Raw genomic sequence first — 19,432 nt, forward strand, 5'->3', positions numbered from 1 at the left:
CATTATTTTTGTTTTCTTTCTCTTCAACTGTAGGTCTGCCTTTGCACTTTCTTCCTTGATCTTTCTTAGTAGCTGCTCCAGGACTGGGAGGTTTTCTGTTAGTACTATGGTGTCATCTGCATATTTTAGGCTGTTGATATTCCTTCTTCCTATGTTCACTCCTCCTCCTTCTTTGTCCAAGCTTGCTTTTCTTACAATATGTTCTGTGTATAAGTTGAACAGGTAGGGTGAGAAGATGCAGCCTTGTCTGACCTCTTTGCCAATTGGGAAGCATTATGATATTATAGAACTGATATTATTTAATGCATTTTCCCATTTACTCTACTTGGAGCATCCCATTGATCCTGCTCTCAAGGGGCCTCAGTGCCATCATGTCAGCGTCATCAACCACATCACTGGGATTAAGGAAGGAAAAGTGAAGATAACCCTCTTCCCCCACCAGCAAGCCCCCCTTAACCCCAATTCCCTGCTGAGATGACAAGCTGGTTTTAAAGAGCCAGGCATCCCTTTATTGCTTCCCCTATCAGATTACAGTCTGGGGGGAGGAGAGGCTATTTTTAGAAACCTGTCTTCTAAAAATAGCTCAGAGATGTTTAGAATTGCGTCACAAGAGGTAATTTTATCCCCTCTTTGGTGTGAAGGGCCCCACTTCTCCCCCCTCCTGCCCAAGAGGGGTGAATACAAAAGGAGGGAGATCTGGAGGAGGCAGGGTTGGCAAGTTCAGACCCAGCCAGAGAAAGCAAAGAGGTAAGCCAGGGATCATTCTAAGGTGGGGAGGGAGTCAGACTGAAACATCAAAGGTCCCTTATCTTCCTTTATTCCAAAGGCCAGCTATTGCAGTTAGTGATGCTGTTGTAGTGATGCTATTTCAGGGCATGGGAAAATTAATTTGGGGGACCTCATACTCCCAGAATCCCCCCATTCTGCATGACCACTGACTACCCTGGCAAGGGAATTCTGGGATTTGGGGTCCAAAAATAATGCTTCCAAGCACTGGATTTGGAGAGGTAGCAGCAATAAGCCTAGATGCTTACCTTGCTCAGTGGCTGGCTGATGCTTCACAGCAATGGAGTCCCAGCAGTACCACCCAGTGGCCTATGGAAACACTGAAGTGCAAGGGGACAGTCATTTGGCACCTGGGGAGAAAGAGCAGATTGGAAACCTGCTAAGCAGCTGGGATTTGAACCCCAGATGCATACACGGGAAGATCAAGCCTCACCAGTTTTCACCTATTCCTAGAGAGGTCAGATCTGGCTGCAATGATATATGCCTTCAGTACATCCCATCTAGTGGTTTGAGTGCTGGACTATGACTCTGGAGGCCAGGAATTCAAAGATATAGCTGTGTTAGTCTGTAGGATCAGTATGTATAGAGATCTTGTAGTGCTTTTGAGACTAACTGAAAGAAAGAAGTTGGCAGCGTGAGCTTTTGTAGACTAAAGTCTACTTCTTCAGATGCACCAAATGCAGATGCACCTCAGACTCTACCAAATGCATCTGAGGAAGTAGGCTTTAGTCTGTGAAAACTCATGCTGCCAACGTCTTTCTTCTGGAGACCAGGATCTGAATCCCAGCTTGGCCATGAAACCCACTAGGTGACCTTGGGCAAGTCACACTCTCTCAGCCTCAGGGGAAGGCAATGGTATACCTTCTCTGGAAAAATCTTGCCAAGAAAACCCTATGGTAGGGTCGCCATATGTTAGGAAGGACTTGAAGGCACACAGCAGCAACAACAACAAATATCCCATCTGGATTATTGTAATATTCTATGCAGTAGAATTCAAAGGTATAGCCATGTTAGACTGTAAAATCAGTATGCAAAAGGATAGCACCTTTGAGACTGTCAGTCTCAAAGGTGCTGCAGGATCCCTTTGCACCCTGTGTGTGGGGCTGGCTTTGGAAGCTGAAATGCTGCAGCCAGAATGTTGACTGGCGCCTGTTAAAAGAGAGCACAGAACTCCCTTGTTAAAATAGCCTCACTCACTACAGTCCAAAACACACTGCATAAATAATCCAGTTTGAGACTGCTTTAACAGCTCTGGCTCAATGCTAGGGAATTCTGGGAAATGTAGTTTTGTGAGACCTTTAGCCTTCTCTGTCAGAGAGCTCTGGTGCCCCAATAAACTGCAATTCCCGAGCACTGAGCCATGTCAGTTAAAGCAGTCTCAAACTGGATTACTTTTGCAGCGTGGTCCTCTTTTGTATGAAGCTGTCCACCACCATCACCATCAGTCCCGCCACCATCCCAGGCTGATCTGGTGAGAACATGAGAGAGGGTCTTCTCAGTGGCTGCTCCCACTCTCTGTAATTCCCTTCTATGGAATCCCCTTTCTGTTCTCCTTTCACTGGCAGGCAGACACCTTTCTATTCAAATGGAATTTAATAATTAATTGCTTGGAAGGATAGTTTTTGTGGGTTTTTTCAGCTATGTTGCCATGTTCTGGAAGAATTTATTCCTGACGTTTCTCCTGCATCTGTGACAAAACATAAGGAATAAATTCTTCCAGAACATGGCGACATAGCCCAAAAAACCCACAAAAAACTATGGATGCCAGACATGAAAGCCTTTGACTTCACAGTGCTTGTAGGGAGTTTTTTTTTTTATTGTGTGTGTGCGCATGCTGTATTTTTGACTTGAATGTTATGTTTTTAAAATGATTTTACACTTTTTACAATTTATTGGTGTTTTAATAGACAGTCAGTCCTCTGTACCCACAATTGTTTATCCATGGATCCAAGCATCCATGGCATATATATATATATATATATATATATATATATATCCAAAAGCAAAACAGAGCCTCAATACAAATTAGTCCATGCTCAGGTATGAATGCTGGAGTACCCCAGAAATAAATGTACCTCACCCCCAGTAAGCATTTCCAAATATCTCCCTTTTTGGGATCTTTATTCCCACACCTCTCAGAGCATCCTATATGCGATGCTTCTTCTGATTACCCTTCTCTGAATTGTCCCTTTTTCTGGAAACATGGCAACTATCCTGATGATTCAAAATTCTCCAGAGCAATCATGAACAGGGCTAGAACAGTTTATGCACCAAAAATGTTAAAGTTGCTGGACCTTAAAAATTGACAATAATATTTCACCCTCTACAGGGTTGGCCTGTGAAAGATTGATGCTGGCTACTGAAATTTTGATGCTGGCTACTGAAAATTTAATGTCAGTATCATGTCCCAGAACTGACAAGAGGTTTGAGTAAAAATTTTACTTTATATTCATAAAAGAGACTAAGGCAATGATAATGAGAAATTAGCCAATATGTACTGAAGAATTATATAATATGTAGATTTCTCTGAGTAAGCAATATATTTCGTAACATATGCGTGATTATATTAACATACTAATGATCAGCTTTCAGCATCAACTAAAGAGTTATTTATTCACTCAGAATTTAGGTTTAATTTGTGCAGCTGCGCTTTTCAGCCGTGTATGGGTTCTCCTCATTTTTTCCTTGTTTTATTACAGATTGAGTGATTGTATGAATTTATTGTGTTTATTAATACTATGCACCACTTTGGGATAGTTTTCATAATGGAAATTACAGCTCGGAAAAGCAACTAGGTGGGACTACAATTGCCAGAATCCCCCAGAAGCATGGCCCCTGGATGTTGTTGTCTGGAATTGTAGTCCAAGAAAGAAAAAGAATCACATTCAATGAAGTGAGTTTGATATTTTGTTGTGGTTTTGTGCCTTCAAGCCATTTCCAGTTTATGGTGACCCTAAGACAAATCTATCACAAGGTTTTCTTGGCAAGTTTCTTCAGAAGGCTTTTGCCATTGCCATCCTCTGAGGCTGAGAGAGTGTGACTTGCCCAAGGCCACCCAGTGGGTTTCCATTATATTAGCCTATATGAATAGATACTGCAGGGTACCAGTAAGGTGCAGTGGTTTGAATGTTGCACTATGGAGATCAGGGTTCAAATCCTTGCTCAGCCATGAAAATCCACTGGGCAACCTGGGGGAAGTCACACTCTCTCAGCCTCAAAGGAAGGCAAACCCCCTCTGAGCAAATCTTGCCAAGAAAATTTCGTGATAGGTTTAAGACAAAGGTTTAAGACAGTTGTTACAAGCTGGAAATGACTTGAAAGCACACAACTACAGGGTAGCATTTTCATAGGATTCTGGTATATATGGAGGGGGTGGGATATTAGTTTACTCACCCTCCCCTGCCAGGGCTCCACAGAAAAATTACCCACCTGCAGCTTTTAACTGCAGGATGCAAACTCTCACTGGAACTAATGAGAAAATGAATTCAATAGTTTTACTACTGAATGCTTTTAAATGCCTAAATCCAACTGTATCCGTAACTGGTAATTTTGTTTTAATGTTCAGAAGAGGGAGAACATATCTCACGGCCAAAATAGACATTATGTGTTCATTTCTTGGCTGGAACTCCCCTACATCTTCTTCCTTGAAAAAATAAAAGCAGCTGCAAAGAGGGTTTGGTTTGAGCTGGTGCCACAGCATCCACGTCTATGTGTGTCCTCTCTCCCCTGCGTCCTAATCTTTGAATACACACACACACGTATGTATAAAGAAAGGAAAGAAGGAACTTGGGTAGACTCATGCTCTGTCCTGAAATGTAATTTAGTCTTTGCTCTGTCTATATTCTCCTTTCTAGAAGATGCTCAGAGGATGCTTCCAGATGACAGATTTATTATACAACTACCTTGTCGTGTTTCTGCAATTTTGTGGTGATGGTATTAGCGGGGTAATGTCCAGATTATGCCAACTATCAGCCCCAGACAAGGCTTTTATCACACCCCATCTTGACTAGTCCAAGTAATTACAGTAGTTGCAGGTATAGTTCCTAGCTTCCAATAGTAATTAGCTGCTGTTATTGTCTTATTTTTGATGATGTGTGGCAACCCTAAGGAAACACTATCACTGGGTTTCCTTGGCAAGGCTGGTTCAGAGAAGGTTTGCCATTGCCTTCCGCTGAGGCTGAGAGTGTGTGACTTGTCCAAGGTCACCCAGTGGGATTCATGGCTGAGCTGGGATTCAAATCCAAGTCTCCAGAGTCGTAGTCTAACACCCAAGCCACTACACTACGCTGGTTATTGCTGTTGTCGTTACACCTTAAAAATAACTATTTACATCCTAATTTTTGAAATGTAACTAAAATATAAACTTTTTGCTACTTTAATTTTTTTTTAATACTATGAGCTACTGTCTTGGGGTACAGAACTCCTCCTATCCACTTAACTGTTCCCTCACACAAAAAAGTATGAAGTAGGAGCACGAGCCAGTATTTGAACCATGTGATATTCCTCCTCCGTCACTGAATAAGGTCACATCCTTGTAATAGGTTGAGAGAGTGTGACTTGCCTAAGGTCATCCAGTGGGTTTCCATGGTCAAGTGGGGATTCAAACCCTGGTCTCCAGAATCGTAGTCCAACACTCAAACCACTGCACCACACTTTGATTCCTCATTAAATTCAAAACTGTAATTTATATCAAGTTCATGTCATTAGTTATTTGCAAGCTCTACCTATTCATTAAGTTTTCATGGCTTAAGAAGATGTCATCCTCTACTCACTGCTAACATTTGTTTTTCTACTGGTTCTTCCATCTTTTTTTCTTACTGCGAAAAAGGATAGTATAGCAGCACAAAGCCTTTTAATTACTAGCAGGAAAATCATGCTTTCATCCTAAGTCAACCTCTGTCACCCTGATTTGTCTCAATATTTTCATCCTTTTGCAGAATCATGACCATCCTCTGTGAGAACTGCAGCAAGCCAGTCAAGAGGATAGAGAGCTGCATCTTGAGATGTCCTGCTGCTACATCTGTGTCCAGAAGGGAGCACAGGATCCCAAAGCCCTTCAGGTAAGAGATCCATCTTACACCTCTTCCCTCATCTAATTTCTATTAACTTTCTTACAGCAAAATGCCTCATTAAGAGAACAAATTAGTTGCAACTTTTACATTGCCTTAGTGGGATCAGGCTCAGGCAGAAATAAATATATTCAACTATCTTATCCCAAAACTAATCAGTGTTTTGCCTTCATTTCAAAACAACCTGTTATCCAACTGCTTATTGCCTGTGATCCAACCAGGTAGCTTACTGTGTATATACTCATGTCTAGATGTGGTGCTGGAGAAGAGTGCTGAGGATACCGTGAACAGCCAAAAAGACAAACAGTTGGATCTAGAACAAATCAAGCCTGAACTCTCCCTGGAAGCCGAAATGACTAAATTAAGGATGTCATACTTCGGCTACATCAGGAGAAGGCATGAATCTTTAGAAAATACAATAATGCTGGGGAAGGTTGAGGGCAGTAGAAAGAGAGGAAGACCACAAGCCAGATGGATAGACACCATCAGGAAGATCATGGGCCTGAGAGGTAGAAAATGGGGGGCTTGGAGCTATCTCACTCACAGGGTTGGCATGAGTCAAGGTTGACTTGAAGACAGCTAACAACAACAATAAGTATGTCTAGAAATTTTAGTCAAAATTGACCCAAAAAACCTGCATTGACCTATCAGTGGAGTTGATGTATATAATCAAAGAATCATAGAATCACAGAATCGTAGAGTTGGAAGAGACCACAAGGGCCATCCAGTCCAACCCCCTGCCATGCAGGAAATCACAATCAAAGCATCCCCGACAGATGGCCATCCAGCCTCTGCTTAAAGACCTCCAAAGAAGGAGACTCCACTACACTCCGAGGGAGTTGGTTCCACTGTCCAACAGCACTTACTGTCAGGAAGTTCCTCCTAATGTTGAGGTGGAATCTCTTTTCCTGGAGCTTGCATCCATTGTTCCATGTCCTAGTCTCTGGAGCAGCAGAAAACAAGCTTGCTCCCTCCTCAATATGACATCCCTTCAAATATTTAAATAGGGCTATCATATCACCTCTTAACCTTCTCTTCTCCAGGCTAAACATCCCCAGCTCCCTGAGTCGTTCCTCGTAATGCGTGGTTTCCAGACCTTTCACCATTTTAGTCGCCCTCCTTTGGACACACTACAGTTTCTCAATGTCCTTTTTTAATTGTGGTGCCCAGAACTGTTCATAAGTTCATAAGTACATGTATATAAGTATATATGTTTGTAACTACTGTACTTTGACTCTTATTTTAAAAAAGAATCATCCCATTCTCTGAGTAGAATGGCAAAAGGCAAGCTGTTAGTCCATCCTGGGAGCACCTAAGAGAAGCACTAACACCCCTTTACTCTCTCATTCATCCAGCCTTTAGGGTGAGCATAAATAAATGTGGCTGCCAGAATTTTGTAAGTTCTTCAGCATCCTTTTCCTTTGCTTCACCCTTCATATCCTTTCTTACCTAAACCTAAGTTTTACTCTCAACTTATTCATGGATCATATCAAAATCCATAATTTTGGCCCCCAAACCTGCCCTTGACTTATCCAACAGGTTAACTTATACTTAAGTATATACAATATGGAACTACACCCACTGGATAAAGTACATTGTCTTTCACAGTAAATACGCTTAAGATTATGAGGTAAGAGTCTCTCACTACCAAACCCAACATCTGGGGTGCTATGACTAGATTTTGGTGGCCGGTGAGTAAATACTATTAATTCGCAAATGTCTCTTAGGGCTAGCACAGCTGCAAAAACATCTGCAAAGCAATTGCTTCCTCTGCTAGAACAAGAAGACATGTTAAACCTTAGATGCCAAGAAGAGAGCAGAGAGCAAAGTGAAGTGGCTCAGCTAAGCCAGGCTTTTCACCTGTGGCAATGCATCAGCTGGCAGAGGCTGGTCTGGTGCTGCAGGTGGATGAATCACTGTGGTGGCAAAGATTTGCATGGCCAGCCTCCAGAGAGGCTGTGAAGCTATCTGTCTCCAGGTTGCACATTCAAGGATAATTTCTGGTTGAGTCTTAATGTTGAAATTGCAAGATATTTTTTCTTCCTGGCAAGCTTTTAAGAAACTGGCTGAAATAACATCTGCTGAAGATGTTCTGTGGTAGTAGCTACTTAAGTGTGATGTGGGCCTTCTCAAAAAGCAAAGCTAGGGCTATTATTGTAAAGAGTTAGGCAGCTGCCTCAGGCAGCCAATGCTGGGACATGACCATGAGATGCTTGTGGACTGCTGTGTGCATACAGTGATCCTCTGAGATTTCTACTAGCACAGTTCCAAACATGTTTGCCCAAAAGTCAGTAATTTACACCAGTTGAACTTACACCTTTGTCAGGAAAATCAAAATGTAAAATAAATACACATGATGATCTATTTCCAGGTTTACTATTAACTCACACATGGTGGTGCCTAGACTGAAGGCTCTTCCTCAGTACACAATTATAGTGCTATATTCCACTTTAACTTCCATGGCTTCTAGGATTTGCAGTTTAGGGATGAGTATTTAGAGTTCTTAGCCAGACAGCTCTAGTGCTATAACTGTGTGGTGCCAAAGGGTCTGCGATGTGTGCAACATCACTGCAACAATCTGAGAAGACTGTTATGTCTACTAAGTGATTAGTTAGCTAAGGGATTTCTGGAGTTGTAGACCACAAAGTAATCTTTCCTATCCCCAGTCTCATATCTTAGGCTGCATCTACATTGCAGAATCAATGCAGTTTGCCACTGTTTTAAGTGACATGGCTTAGTGCTATGTAATCCTGGGATCTGTAGTTTTGTGCACTATTTAGCCTTTTCTGTCAGAGAGTTCTGGTGCCCAACAAGCTATGCATCCCAGGACTCCATGGGATGGAGCCATGACAGTTAAAGTGTTGTCAAACTTCATTAATTCTTCAGCCTTATCACAGTGATCCAACCCAAAACATATGTTTTCATCCATGGCATGACTGACATAAACCTTGGTCTCTTCCTTAGCAGTTCAAATCAAGTTACATAATTCTAAATGAACTAAATAGAAAGACATATTTCTACTAAGTACTGAGGAATCTGTTTCTAAATCAATACATTTAGGTTGTAGAATTCAAAGACGTAGCTGTGTTAGTCTGGAAAATCGGTATGCACAGGGATCTTGTAGCGCCTTTGAGACTAACTGAAATGCATGTAACTAACTCATGCATCTTAGAAGTAGGTTCAAGTATATGGAAGCTCATGCCATCAGCTTTCTGGTAGTCTCTGTACTTTCACTTAGTCTCAAAGGTGCTACATTTAGGATGTGTTGTAAATGTTTTGGAAGAATATACTAGGGTTGTGTCAGATAGGTATGGATGGACAGCCCCCTAGTGACCATCACTAAGAAAACCCTATGGGGGAGAAAGTTGATTGGTACACCAAGATTGTTTTTATTCACCATCATCACCACTGATTATTGATAAAATACTTTAAATATATTAGGCATTCGATATACAACATGGTGCCCAAGTCCCTGCCCACAAACTTAACTGAAATGAATTGTATCCATAGCCTAATGGAGTATGAAAAGTTAATACAGTTGGCTTTCTATATCCACAGATTCCTTAGCTATGGATTCAACTATCCATGGTTTGAAAATATTAAAAAATAGATATATAAATTCCAAAAAGCAAACTTTGATATTATGATTTTATATAAGGGATACCATTTTACTATGCTACTGTATATAACGAGAATCCATGGATTTTGATATCCACAGTGCTATGTGCTGCCCACATAAGGAGAGACTTACTGAATTGGACCAAAGGCATTTCTAGCCCAGCATTCTGTTTACACACGGACCAACCACCCTGATATGAATATAGCCTTATCCTTTATGACTTTATCTAATTCCTTTTTAATGCTGTCCAAGTTGTTGCCCATAATTACATATTGTGGAGGCAAATTCTACAACTGGATTGTGCACTTTGTTAAAAAGAACCTCATTTTATCTGTCCTAAATCTTTCTCTGTGCCTTGCATTACTTCACACATTTTAAATTATGTCTCCCTTTACCCAGAGAACCAGTGTGGGAGCTGAATCTAATTTCTATATTAGGAATGAGGCATTATTCTTTATGAGTCAGTATGATCTTGTGATTTGAGTCCTGGACTAGGACTCTGGAAGACCAGGGTTTGAATCCTAGCTTGGCCGTGGGAACCCTCTGGGTGGACTTGGGCAAGTCACACTCAGTCAGCCTCAGAGGGAGATAATGGCAACCCCCTCTGAACAAATCTTTTCGTGATAGGTTTGCCTAAGGATTGACATGAGTCTGAAGTGACTTAAAGGCACACAACAAAAACAACATCCCTTTTCAAAAAGTTTTCTCCAAAGCTAAACACGTCCAAATGCTGCAGCTTTTTCTTGTGGGGGAACTGTTTCATTCCCTTGATGTTTGTTTGTCTCTTTTTGCTCCTTTCTCAGCCCTACAATATCCTTTTCAAGTTATCAAACTGTACACAGCATTTCAAGTGTGGTTGCACCCTAGACTTGCATAGGACAGTATGATATTGGCAGCTTTATCTGCAGTTTCTTTTCTACACGGAATTTGCAATGCAGCCACATGGTTCACTCAGCAAGCCCATTGAAACCACCACATCTCTTCATTAGTCACTCTCCAGCAGCTTTAATGTTATCTGGGTATATGTGAAGTTGGGGGTTTTGGAGCCCATGTACATTGCTTTTCACTTGCTTGTTGTTGCTTGTTGTTAACTGTCCTTGAAATGTCAGAAATAAACTCTTCCAGAACACAGCCACATAGCCCCAACACCCCACAAAAAATATGGATTCCAGCTGTGAAAGCCTTCGACTTCACATTGTCCTCACTTCAACTTTGCCTCATGGCAACCCTGTAGATGAAACATCTGCAAGACCCCTATCCTCCACTGCTCTGTTTTGGTCCTGAAATTCAGGCTTCTGACCTCTCTGATTGAGTCTATCCATTTGGCTGTGGTCTTCCTCTTTTTCCACTACCTTTCCTAGCATTATTATCTTTTCTAATGAGCCATGCCTTCTCATGATGTGACCAAAGTACAACAACCTCAATTTGTTCATCTTGGCTTCCAGGGAAATTTCAGGCTTTATCTGGAATTCCTAGAGATTCCTAAAGAGGTGTTCTCTCAGGTAAAAACATTGTGTTTTTGTTATTTTCATTTTTTCCATATTCGCAGGAGTCTTGTGCTCCTAACCCTAGTGAATATGGAGGGACAAGTGTAGTTGATTTTCTTCTTACCCCTTTCTTTACAGTCCAGCTCTCACATTTGTACATGGTGGTGGGGAATATAGTGGATAAGACATTTCTAACTTTGATGTTCAGTTGTATATTTTTACTCTTTAGGATCTTCTAGTTTGTTCATCGCTGCCCTTCCCATTCCTAGCTAGCCTTCTTCTAATTTCTTGGCTGCAGTCTCCATTCTGATCAATGTTAGACCCAAGGTACAGGAACTCTTTAACTATTTTGATTTCCGCATTGTCCCAGTTGAATATACAGTCGGCCCTTCTTATACACGGATTTTTTATACACGGATTTAAGCATACACGGTTTGAAGATATTTCAAAAAAGTATAAATTTTCCTTGATTTTCCATTTTTATAAGGGACACCATTTTACTATGTCATTATATTTAATGGGACTTGAGCATACACGGATTTTGTTATACACGGGAGATCTTGGAACCAAACCCCAGCGTATAACAAGGGTCCACTGTAAGTAGTTACTCCGGGGTCATTATTTATGTTTTCTTTATGTTCACCATTAAGCCTGCCTTTGCACTTTCTTCTTTTGTTTACCTCAATAATTGTTCCAAATCTGACATGTTTTCTGCTAGTGGTGTGGTGTTGACCACACATCTTGCTTGACTCCTGCTTTAATTACCCTTCTTCCAGTTTGGAGAGATTGTTTCAGAGCTTTTGACTATCCCTTTTTGTCCTTATGTCCCCAAATCATTTGGAGTTTCCAGAAAACCTGGCTGCCTTGTTGCTCACTCCTAATTTTCTAGCATTTATGAGTAAGTTAAAATGGCCCAACTCACATTTAGGTGGAATTGGGGGCATTTTTATCAAATTTGCAGATGACGCCAAAGTAGGAGGGGTAATTAGTAGCCCAGAGGGCAGAATCAAAATTCAAAATGAAATTTACAGATTAGAGAGTTGGGCCAGAACTAACAAAATGAATTTTAATAAGGAGAAATTCAAGATACTACACTTAGGTAGAAAAAATGGAATGCACAGATATATGATGGTGACACTTGGCTTGACAACAGTACATGTGAAAGGGATCTAGGAGTCCTAGTAGACCAAAGGTTGAACATGAGTCAACAGTGTGATGCAGCAGTTAAAAAAGCCAGTGTGATTCTAGGCTGCATCAATAGAAGTATAGTGCCTAGATCGAAGAAAATAATAGTTACCATTGTATTCTGCTTTGGTCAGACCTCACCTAGAATATTGTGTCCAGTTCTGGGCACCACAGTTCAAGCAGGATGTTGACAAGCTGGAGAGTGTCCAGAGGAGGGCGACCAAAATGGTGAAAGGTCTGGAAACCATACCCTATGAGGAGAGGCTTATGGAGCTGGGTATATTTAGCCTGGAGAAGAGAAGGTTAAGAGGTGACATAGCCATGTTGAAATATTTGAAGGGGTGTCATATTGCGGATGGAGCAAGCTTGTTTTTTGCTGCTCCAGAGACTAGGACATAGGACAATGGATTCAAACTACAGGAAAAGAGATTCCCCCTAAACATTAGGAAGAACTTTCTGGCAGTAACAGCTGTTTGACAGTGGAATATGCTGCTTCGGCATGTAGTGGAGTCTCCTTCTTTGAAGGTTTTTAAAGAGAGGCTAGATGGCTATCTGTTGGGAGTGCTTTGATTGTGTATCCCTGCACAACAGGGAGTTGGAATGAATGGCCCTTATGGACTCTTCCACTCTATGATTCTATGATCCCATGGTTCTAGTCTTTTTAATCTGGCTCTTGGAGAGCTGAACTTACCATGCATCACTACTTTTTCCAACCCTGTAAGTTTGCAGCTCCACGAAACGGGAGCGCTGATTCGTGTCCCCCCCATCTTACATCCCCTTGCACAGATTAATGTCTCATGTGGCTGCGCAGTGGTTGTCATGGGAACCATCATGTACAATACTAAAGTGCATACCGAAATTCCATGCTGAATGGTCCATTTTTGGCCGCACTGAATCCTCTTTAATCTCTCCACGCTTTAGCCTCTTCAGTCCCTTTGTTGCTGTTGTTTTTTTTATTGACTGCCTTTCCCCCCTAAAGTCCTCCTGGAGTTCCTTTGCAAAAAGAAATCATGCACACACAAAAAGAGTTAAGCAGATTCACATGAAATAGAAGTGTTTGCTTTCTCAATGCAAAATGCCAACTGGGCCCTAGACAAGGGCTGCTTTCTCCACTTAAACTAAAGATGGCCAGACACAGTGGAGGACAGCCCTCCTGCGCTTTCTGTTGACGGTTCAGATGTGAAAACCAGGACCGGTTTTGCAATTTTGCTCAGCCCTTCAGAAACTTTTTCTTAACATTATCCCCTGTGTCTGCTGCACAGCCTGAAAGGCATGGGGCCCTAGTTCCCATCTTTGCAGTGATCGCTTCATTTATTTGGCTTTGTTTTGCATTCAGTTGTTTCTTTGCAGTCCCAGGTTAACTAGTATCTGAAGCTCTTGCATACCATTCCTGATTCTGTGGAATAAACAAACAATTACTGTAATGCAGACATACAAAAACTGTGACCCTGAGGCCTTATGAATTCCCCTGCTGTCTTTGCGGGTACTGATCTCTGCATCCCTTGGCATTTGTGTGTTGTGTGTGTATGTGTGTGGCAAAAAGCAGAGAGGATAGTGAGTTGCTTCTCCTGTGATTAAATAGGTCATAGCATCACATTGTTTAATGTGTGTGTGTGTATTCAGAATCAGAAGTAAACATTTGCACACACACATACACACACATGTAATTTCTTAGCATTTGGAACAGTCTACGTAATACCTGAAAAGTCATAGGGCTCAAAACCTGGACCTGTCCAGCCAGCCCCTGATATTACTGACTTAAAACTCTGTGCTCAGCAAAAGCTACAACATTGTCTGCAAAAATACACAACACAGGCTTTCATTCCTAATTTTCTGAAAACTCAGTAGTATCAGTCAGCAACCATTTCTTGTTCATTCATATATGCTAGGAAGACACAGTGGTTCATTCTACCTAGCATCACGACCAGGCATTTCCCTTCAAACCAGTGGATACTGGGTTGCCAGCAGGGAGAACTCTGGGAGTTGTAGTCCAAGAAAGTCACTTTTCCAAGTTCTGCTAAAGATCTCCCTTTCGTTGCATTATTGTCACTGCTTCACAAAACTAAAAAATCCCAGGATTCCAGTTAAAACATACTCTCCAACATTTCACAGATGCAAACCAGGACACAGGTGGTCAAACAACATCAGAGTGTGGTCAAGATATGCTGCCTTGGAGTCTAGTGGAATCTCCTCCTTTGGAAGTTTATAAAGAGAGGCTGGATGGCCATCTGTCAGGGGTGCTTTGACTTTGACTTCATGGCAGGGAGTTGGACTTGATGTCTCTTGAGGTCTCTTCCAACTCTATGATTTTAAGATGACAAAATTTATAAATGATGAAAAACAAGACACGCTAAGAGAGGCTGCAGCAGTTTGCTTTTGCCTCAGTTGACTGAGAAGGTTGAGATTCTGTTCCCTTCTCTCTTCTCCCACCCCTCTCCAACTGAGTTAATACAGTGCAAACTACTTTTGCACTTTGAACTCAGTTTGCACAATTGAATTAAGCTGAGGACAAAGCCAGAAAGTAAGAGGAAGAGAGAGAAATCGGGACATTTTAAAAGCAGCTGAGAAAGTGGGACAACAAAGGATTAATCAGCACTCTCCCTGCCAAATCGAGACAGTTGCAGTTTATTTTTATTTTTTAAATTGATTTTTTAGTACAACACAGCCACCAGAGCTTATCAAAATGGTTCACATGACAGCTTAAATTGCACACATATAACAGCATAATCAAATTTAACATAAAAACCAATATTTTGTTGAAAACACGGGATGCTTCCAGACAGTGGTTTCTTAGCACTACCAATTAAAAGACATTCTGCAGTGATTTTTCTTTCTTTCCTAAAGGCTTTCTCCCCTTCTATTTCACTCATAAGGGGGAAATGGCAGAAGAAGCAATGGGAAAATACAGGAGGGTTACAAACTGAAAACAGCATCATCTGGGCCCTCCATAAAATTCTGTGAAGATGGTAAGGCAATTGTACAGTAAAAATCCCATCTACAGACACCCAGCAAAAGAATAAAACCAAAGTAAAAAAACACGACAACAGAGCTTAAATCAAAGCAGTGCTAAACATCAGTTTAAAAACCTGACAGGCTAAACCATCTGGGAGAATAAAAAGGTCTTTTTAACCTGTTGTCAAAAACACAACATGAGTAAGTGCTAACTAGACTAGAGCTACTCAGAATGGTGGTCCAAGGACCAGTGCAGTTCCCTAAATATTGATCGGAATGGTGACTGCAGCCCTTTCTGCAGAAGGCGCTCCACAACTGAGATGCCACCATAAAAAGAATATCTCCTTAGGAGCTATGCGCCACATTTCATTTAGTTAGGACACCCAGAAGATGACCTTGTGGTCTAAACAAGTATATAAGGGAGCAGGAGGCAATTATTCAGAAAACCTGGTTCCAAGCCATTTAGGGCACACTGCCTCAGATCCTGGATGTAATATGTAGGCACCATACGGTATATACTCATGTATAAGTCTAGAAATTTTAGTCAAAAAATTGACCCCCAAAACCTAGGTTGACTTATCAATGGGTCAAATGTAAATATTATATTTTAACTCTTATTAAAAAGGGTACTATCCCTTGGTGAAAGGCAGAAGTGCCATCTGTCCTTTTCTGTCTCTGTGGACAACATTTCCATTCAACCAGTCCAGCAAGCCCGCAGTCTTGGTTTTATCTTTGACTCTTCTCTGTCGTGTATCCCTCAGATCCAGACCACAGCCAAGGCTTATAGATTCTTTTTGTACAATATTGCCAAAATCCGACCTTATCTCTCCGCCTCTTCTGCCAAGATCCTGGTCCATGCCCTAGTGATCTCACGACTTGATTACTGTAATGTCTTCCTGGCTGGACTTCCTCTTTCTCACCTCCGTCCTTTAATCTCTGTTCAGCGTTCAGCTGCACGCATTATCACTTCCACCCACCACTCTGACCACATCTCTCCTGTGTTGGCATCCCTTCACTGGCTCCCTCTCCCTTTCCGCATTCAGTATAAGCTCCTGCTGTCGACATTCAAAGCCCTCCATGGACTGGCCCCTCCTTACTTATCAGACCTTCTTTCTCCTCACCTTCCCACTCGGGCCCTCCGTTCTGGTAGTCAAGGGTTCCTGTCTCAGCCCAGGATTTCCTCTGCCCCATCCCGGATTCGCCCCTTTTCACTTGCTGCCCCTCACTCCTGGAACCTTCTTCCTCCACAAGCAAGAGTCATTACTTCTTTAACCAGCTTCAAAACAGAGTTGAAAACCATCCTGTTCAGAGAAGCCTTCCCAGACATCGCATAATTGTCGCTTACTATCTGATGTTCTGTTGTTGACTGTTTATCGATCCATTTCCTGTATTGCTATGTACTGTATATGTATTATCCTACTTGTGAGTATGTATTTTCCCTGGATAATGATTAACCTTCCATTTTGAAGCCAAGCCCTCCCTCCTGTCCATCTGCCTTGGTCCAGGCCTCGGAGGTTGAGAGGAACTGCTGGACCTCTTACCCTTTCCCGTCACCACTCCCTTCTCCTTCTGTGTCATGTCTTTTTAGATTGTAAGCCTGAGGGCAGGGAACCGTCTAACTAAAAAAATTGCATGTACAGCGCTGTGTAAATTTACAGCGCTTCATAAATAAAGGTTAATAATAATAATAAAAGTACTGACCTGTACTCTCTCTTTCATCCAGCCTTTAGTGTGAACTAAAACAGTTATGCCTGCTATAATTTTGTAGGTTCTTTGGCATTGTTTTCCTTTGCTTCATCATTTAGATCCTTTGTTACATGCCCCTAAATTTTAACTTCGACTTATCCAAGTGTCACATCAAAATCTATAATTTTGCCCCCAAAAGCTGCCTGCGACCTATCCATGAGGTTGACCTATAGTCGAGTATATACAGTAATTAAAACCTACTAAGGTAGAATTCAAAAATATAGCTATGTTAGTCTGTAGAATCAGTATGTAGAGAGATCTTGTAGCACCTTTGAGACTAACTGAAAGAAAAAAGTTGGCAGCATGAGCTTTTGTAGACTTAAGACTCAAATGCATCTAGGAAAGCTCATGCTGCCAACTTCTTTCTTTCAGTTAGTCTCAAAGGTGCTACTAGACCTTTCTACATACTAAACCTCACTATTGTAGTCTTAGCCTCCTTGAATTTGCCTGATCTCCCTTTAAAGCCATCCAGCATGGAGCTCCTTCTTCATGGATCTTAAATTATACAGTTAAGCAACAGTATCACGTATATCTGAGAAAACAGACATAAATGTCCCTACTGTGACTGAGTTAATACAGATCCTGTTCTTACACACTGGATGGTGCTTTTGGTTCCAGTTCTGCCATTATTTCTGGGGAAGGGATACTAAACGCTTACCAAGCTTCAACCATGCCATGCGCTCACAAGGAGACGGCAAAAGCAATAGAACAAATAAAGTGGGGGGGGGGGGGGAGAGCAAAGGGAAATAACATTCCTGGGTCTTTCTTTAAATTCATCCCTCTTTCAAGTTTCTAGACCAGTGGTTCCCAAACTTTGGTCCTCAGCGATGGCAATGACAAAACCTCCAATGAAGAAACTTGCCAAGAAAACCCCGTGATAGGGTCGTCATAAGTTGGACATGACTTGAAGGCACACAACAGCAACTACAACAACAATCATTATTTCTTGCGGTAGCAGATTCCACAGGTTAACAATGCATAATGTAAAGAAGTATTTATTTTTTATCCATCTTGAGTCTCCCAGCATTCAGCTTCATTGCAAGCATATATACTTGTATGAGAATGAATCACCAGGCAGAATCAATATTACTGACCCTTTAGCCATACTCATGGTTGTCCCTTAGTGCTTCCAGACAGGAGGCTTTTTGTTCTACCAACCAAAAGGCATTGTGTAGCTACTCCATCTTTTCCTCCTTAATGGGTTTTTGTTGTGGAAAGAAAAAAGACAAGAGAAGTGGTGAGAAAACACGGGAGGGCTACAAGTGGAACATCTGGGCTCCCTTATTTAATTTTCTGCATTGCCAAAGCTTTTTGGTCCAATCAAAATATATTGCTTTCCCCATTTATATTTTGTTGCCTTTGCAACCAATGAAACAGCAGTGGAGTACAGCATGGAATGGTAACTAACTTTTAACAGAGGTTGTTTTCACACAAGGCTTTTATTGTGCAATTGCTCTGCCTCATATTCTACAATAATACTCCCACTCAGGGTTAGAGTTCACTACCACTTTGTTGGTTACAAAGACAGCAAAATCGAAAACAGGCAAAGCAATATATTCTGATTGGACCAATAAGCTTTTGTGTTTTACAGAATCTAATCAAAACACAGGCTTGGCACAGGCAAGAAAGGTCAATTTCAAGTGAACAGCTGTACTTCTATTACTGTATTAAAGTCCTGTGATGGGGAAGCAGACGGCTTTCAAGCTCTGTATTGAAACCTGAATGAAGTTGGGCTTACTTCTAAGTAAATATGCCTAGGAGTAACTCTTAGCTGTTAGTCAGGGGCGTAGTTAATAGTAACTTTTTCTGCAACTTTTAGATATGTAAAGAATTCAGAGAAAACTTTTCTTGGATATCTTACAGCACATAAGAAGGGCCATTAATATTCTTGTTTTATACCCAAAGGCATTGCAGCTCATAAAGAATGGCTTGCTCAAGAGCTCATCCAAAGAGCTTGTCATGGCTGAGCAGAATTCAGGATTCCCAGCCTAAGCAAAGGTTCAAAAGTGAGACCTATCCCTACAGAAACTGCTTAAAATATCTTGTGTGGAAAGAGAGTAACAGTAAAAACGTGGTCTCCCACATGGATAGGTTCCGAATTGGCAAAGCTGCAGGGTAGCACCCTATTTATTCAACCCATATGCAGAAAATGTCATAGACAGAGTAGACATAGACTTAAAGGCAGGAGGATTGAAAATTGGGATTGGAGGAAGGAACATTAACAACCTAAGATATGCAGATGACACAATGCTACTAGCAGAAACCAACAAAGACCTGGAGAAATTACTGAAGAAGGTCAAGGAGGAAAGTGCCAAGGTAGGCTTATAGTTGAACATTAAGAAAACAAAAATAATGACCATGGAAGAGCTACAGGAATTCACCCTAGATAATGAGAACATTCAAAAAATTAAAGAGTTCCTATACCTCTTACTCTGGTGGCACAGTGGTTAAATGCCTGTACTGCAGCCACAAGGTTGTGAGTTCGATCCCAGGAGCTCCAAGGTTGACTCAGCTTTGCATCCTTCTGTAGGTTGCTAAAATGATTACCCAACTTGTTGGGGGCAATTAGCTTACACATTGTAAACTGC

At 41.5% G+C, this 19,432-nt stretch overlaps 1 protein-coding gene across 1 annotated transcript in view; it reads left to right on the plus strand.

Moving 5' to 3' along the window:
- The first annotated feature begins 724 nt into the window (after positions 1-724).
- Positions 725-19,432, plus strand: part of LOC149310507 (uncharacterized) — a 48,422-nt gene continuing 29,714 nt past the window's right edge. The window contains exons 1-2 of the mRNA XM_089529096.1: positions 725-747; positions 5,724-5,846. Of these exons, the coding sequence (XP_089385222.1) occupies positions 5,728-5,846 (119 nt within the window). The 5' untranslated portion in view covers positions 725-747; positions 5,724-5,727. The remainder of the gene's footprint in view (positions 748-5,723; positions 5,847-19,432) is intronic.

Source organism: Sceloporus occidentalis, unplaced genomic scaffold, assembly GCF_023333645.1.
Source record: "Sceloporus occidentalis isolate IW3139 unplaced genomic scaffold, rSceOcc1.0.p SCAF_6, whole genome shotgun sequence".
Lineage (NCBI taxonomy): Eukaryota > Metazoa > Chordata > Lepidosauria > Squamata > Phrynosomatidae > Sceloporus > Sceloporus occidentalis.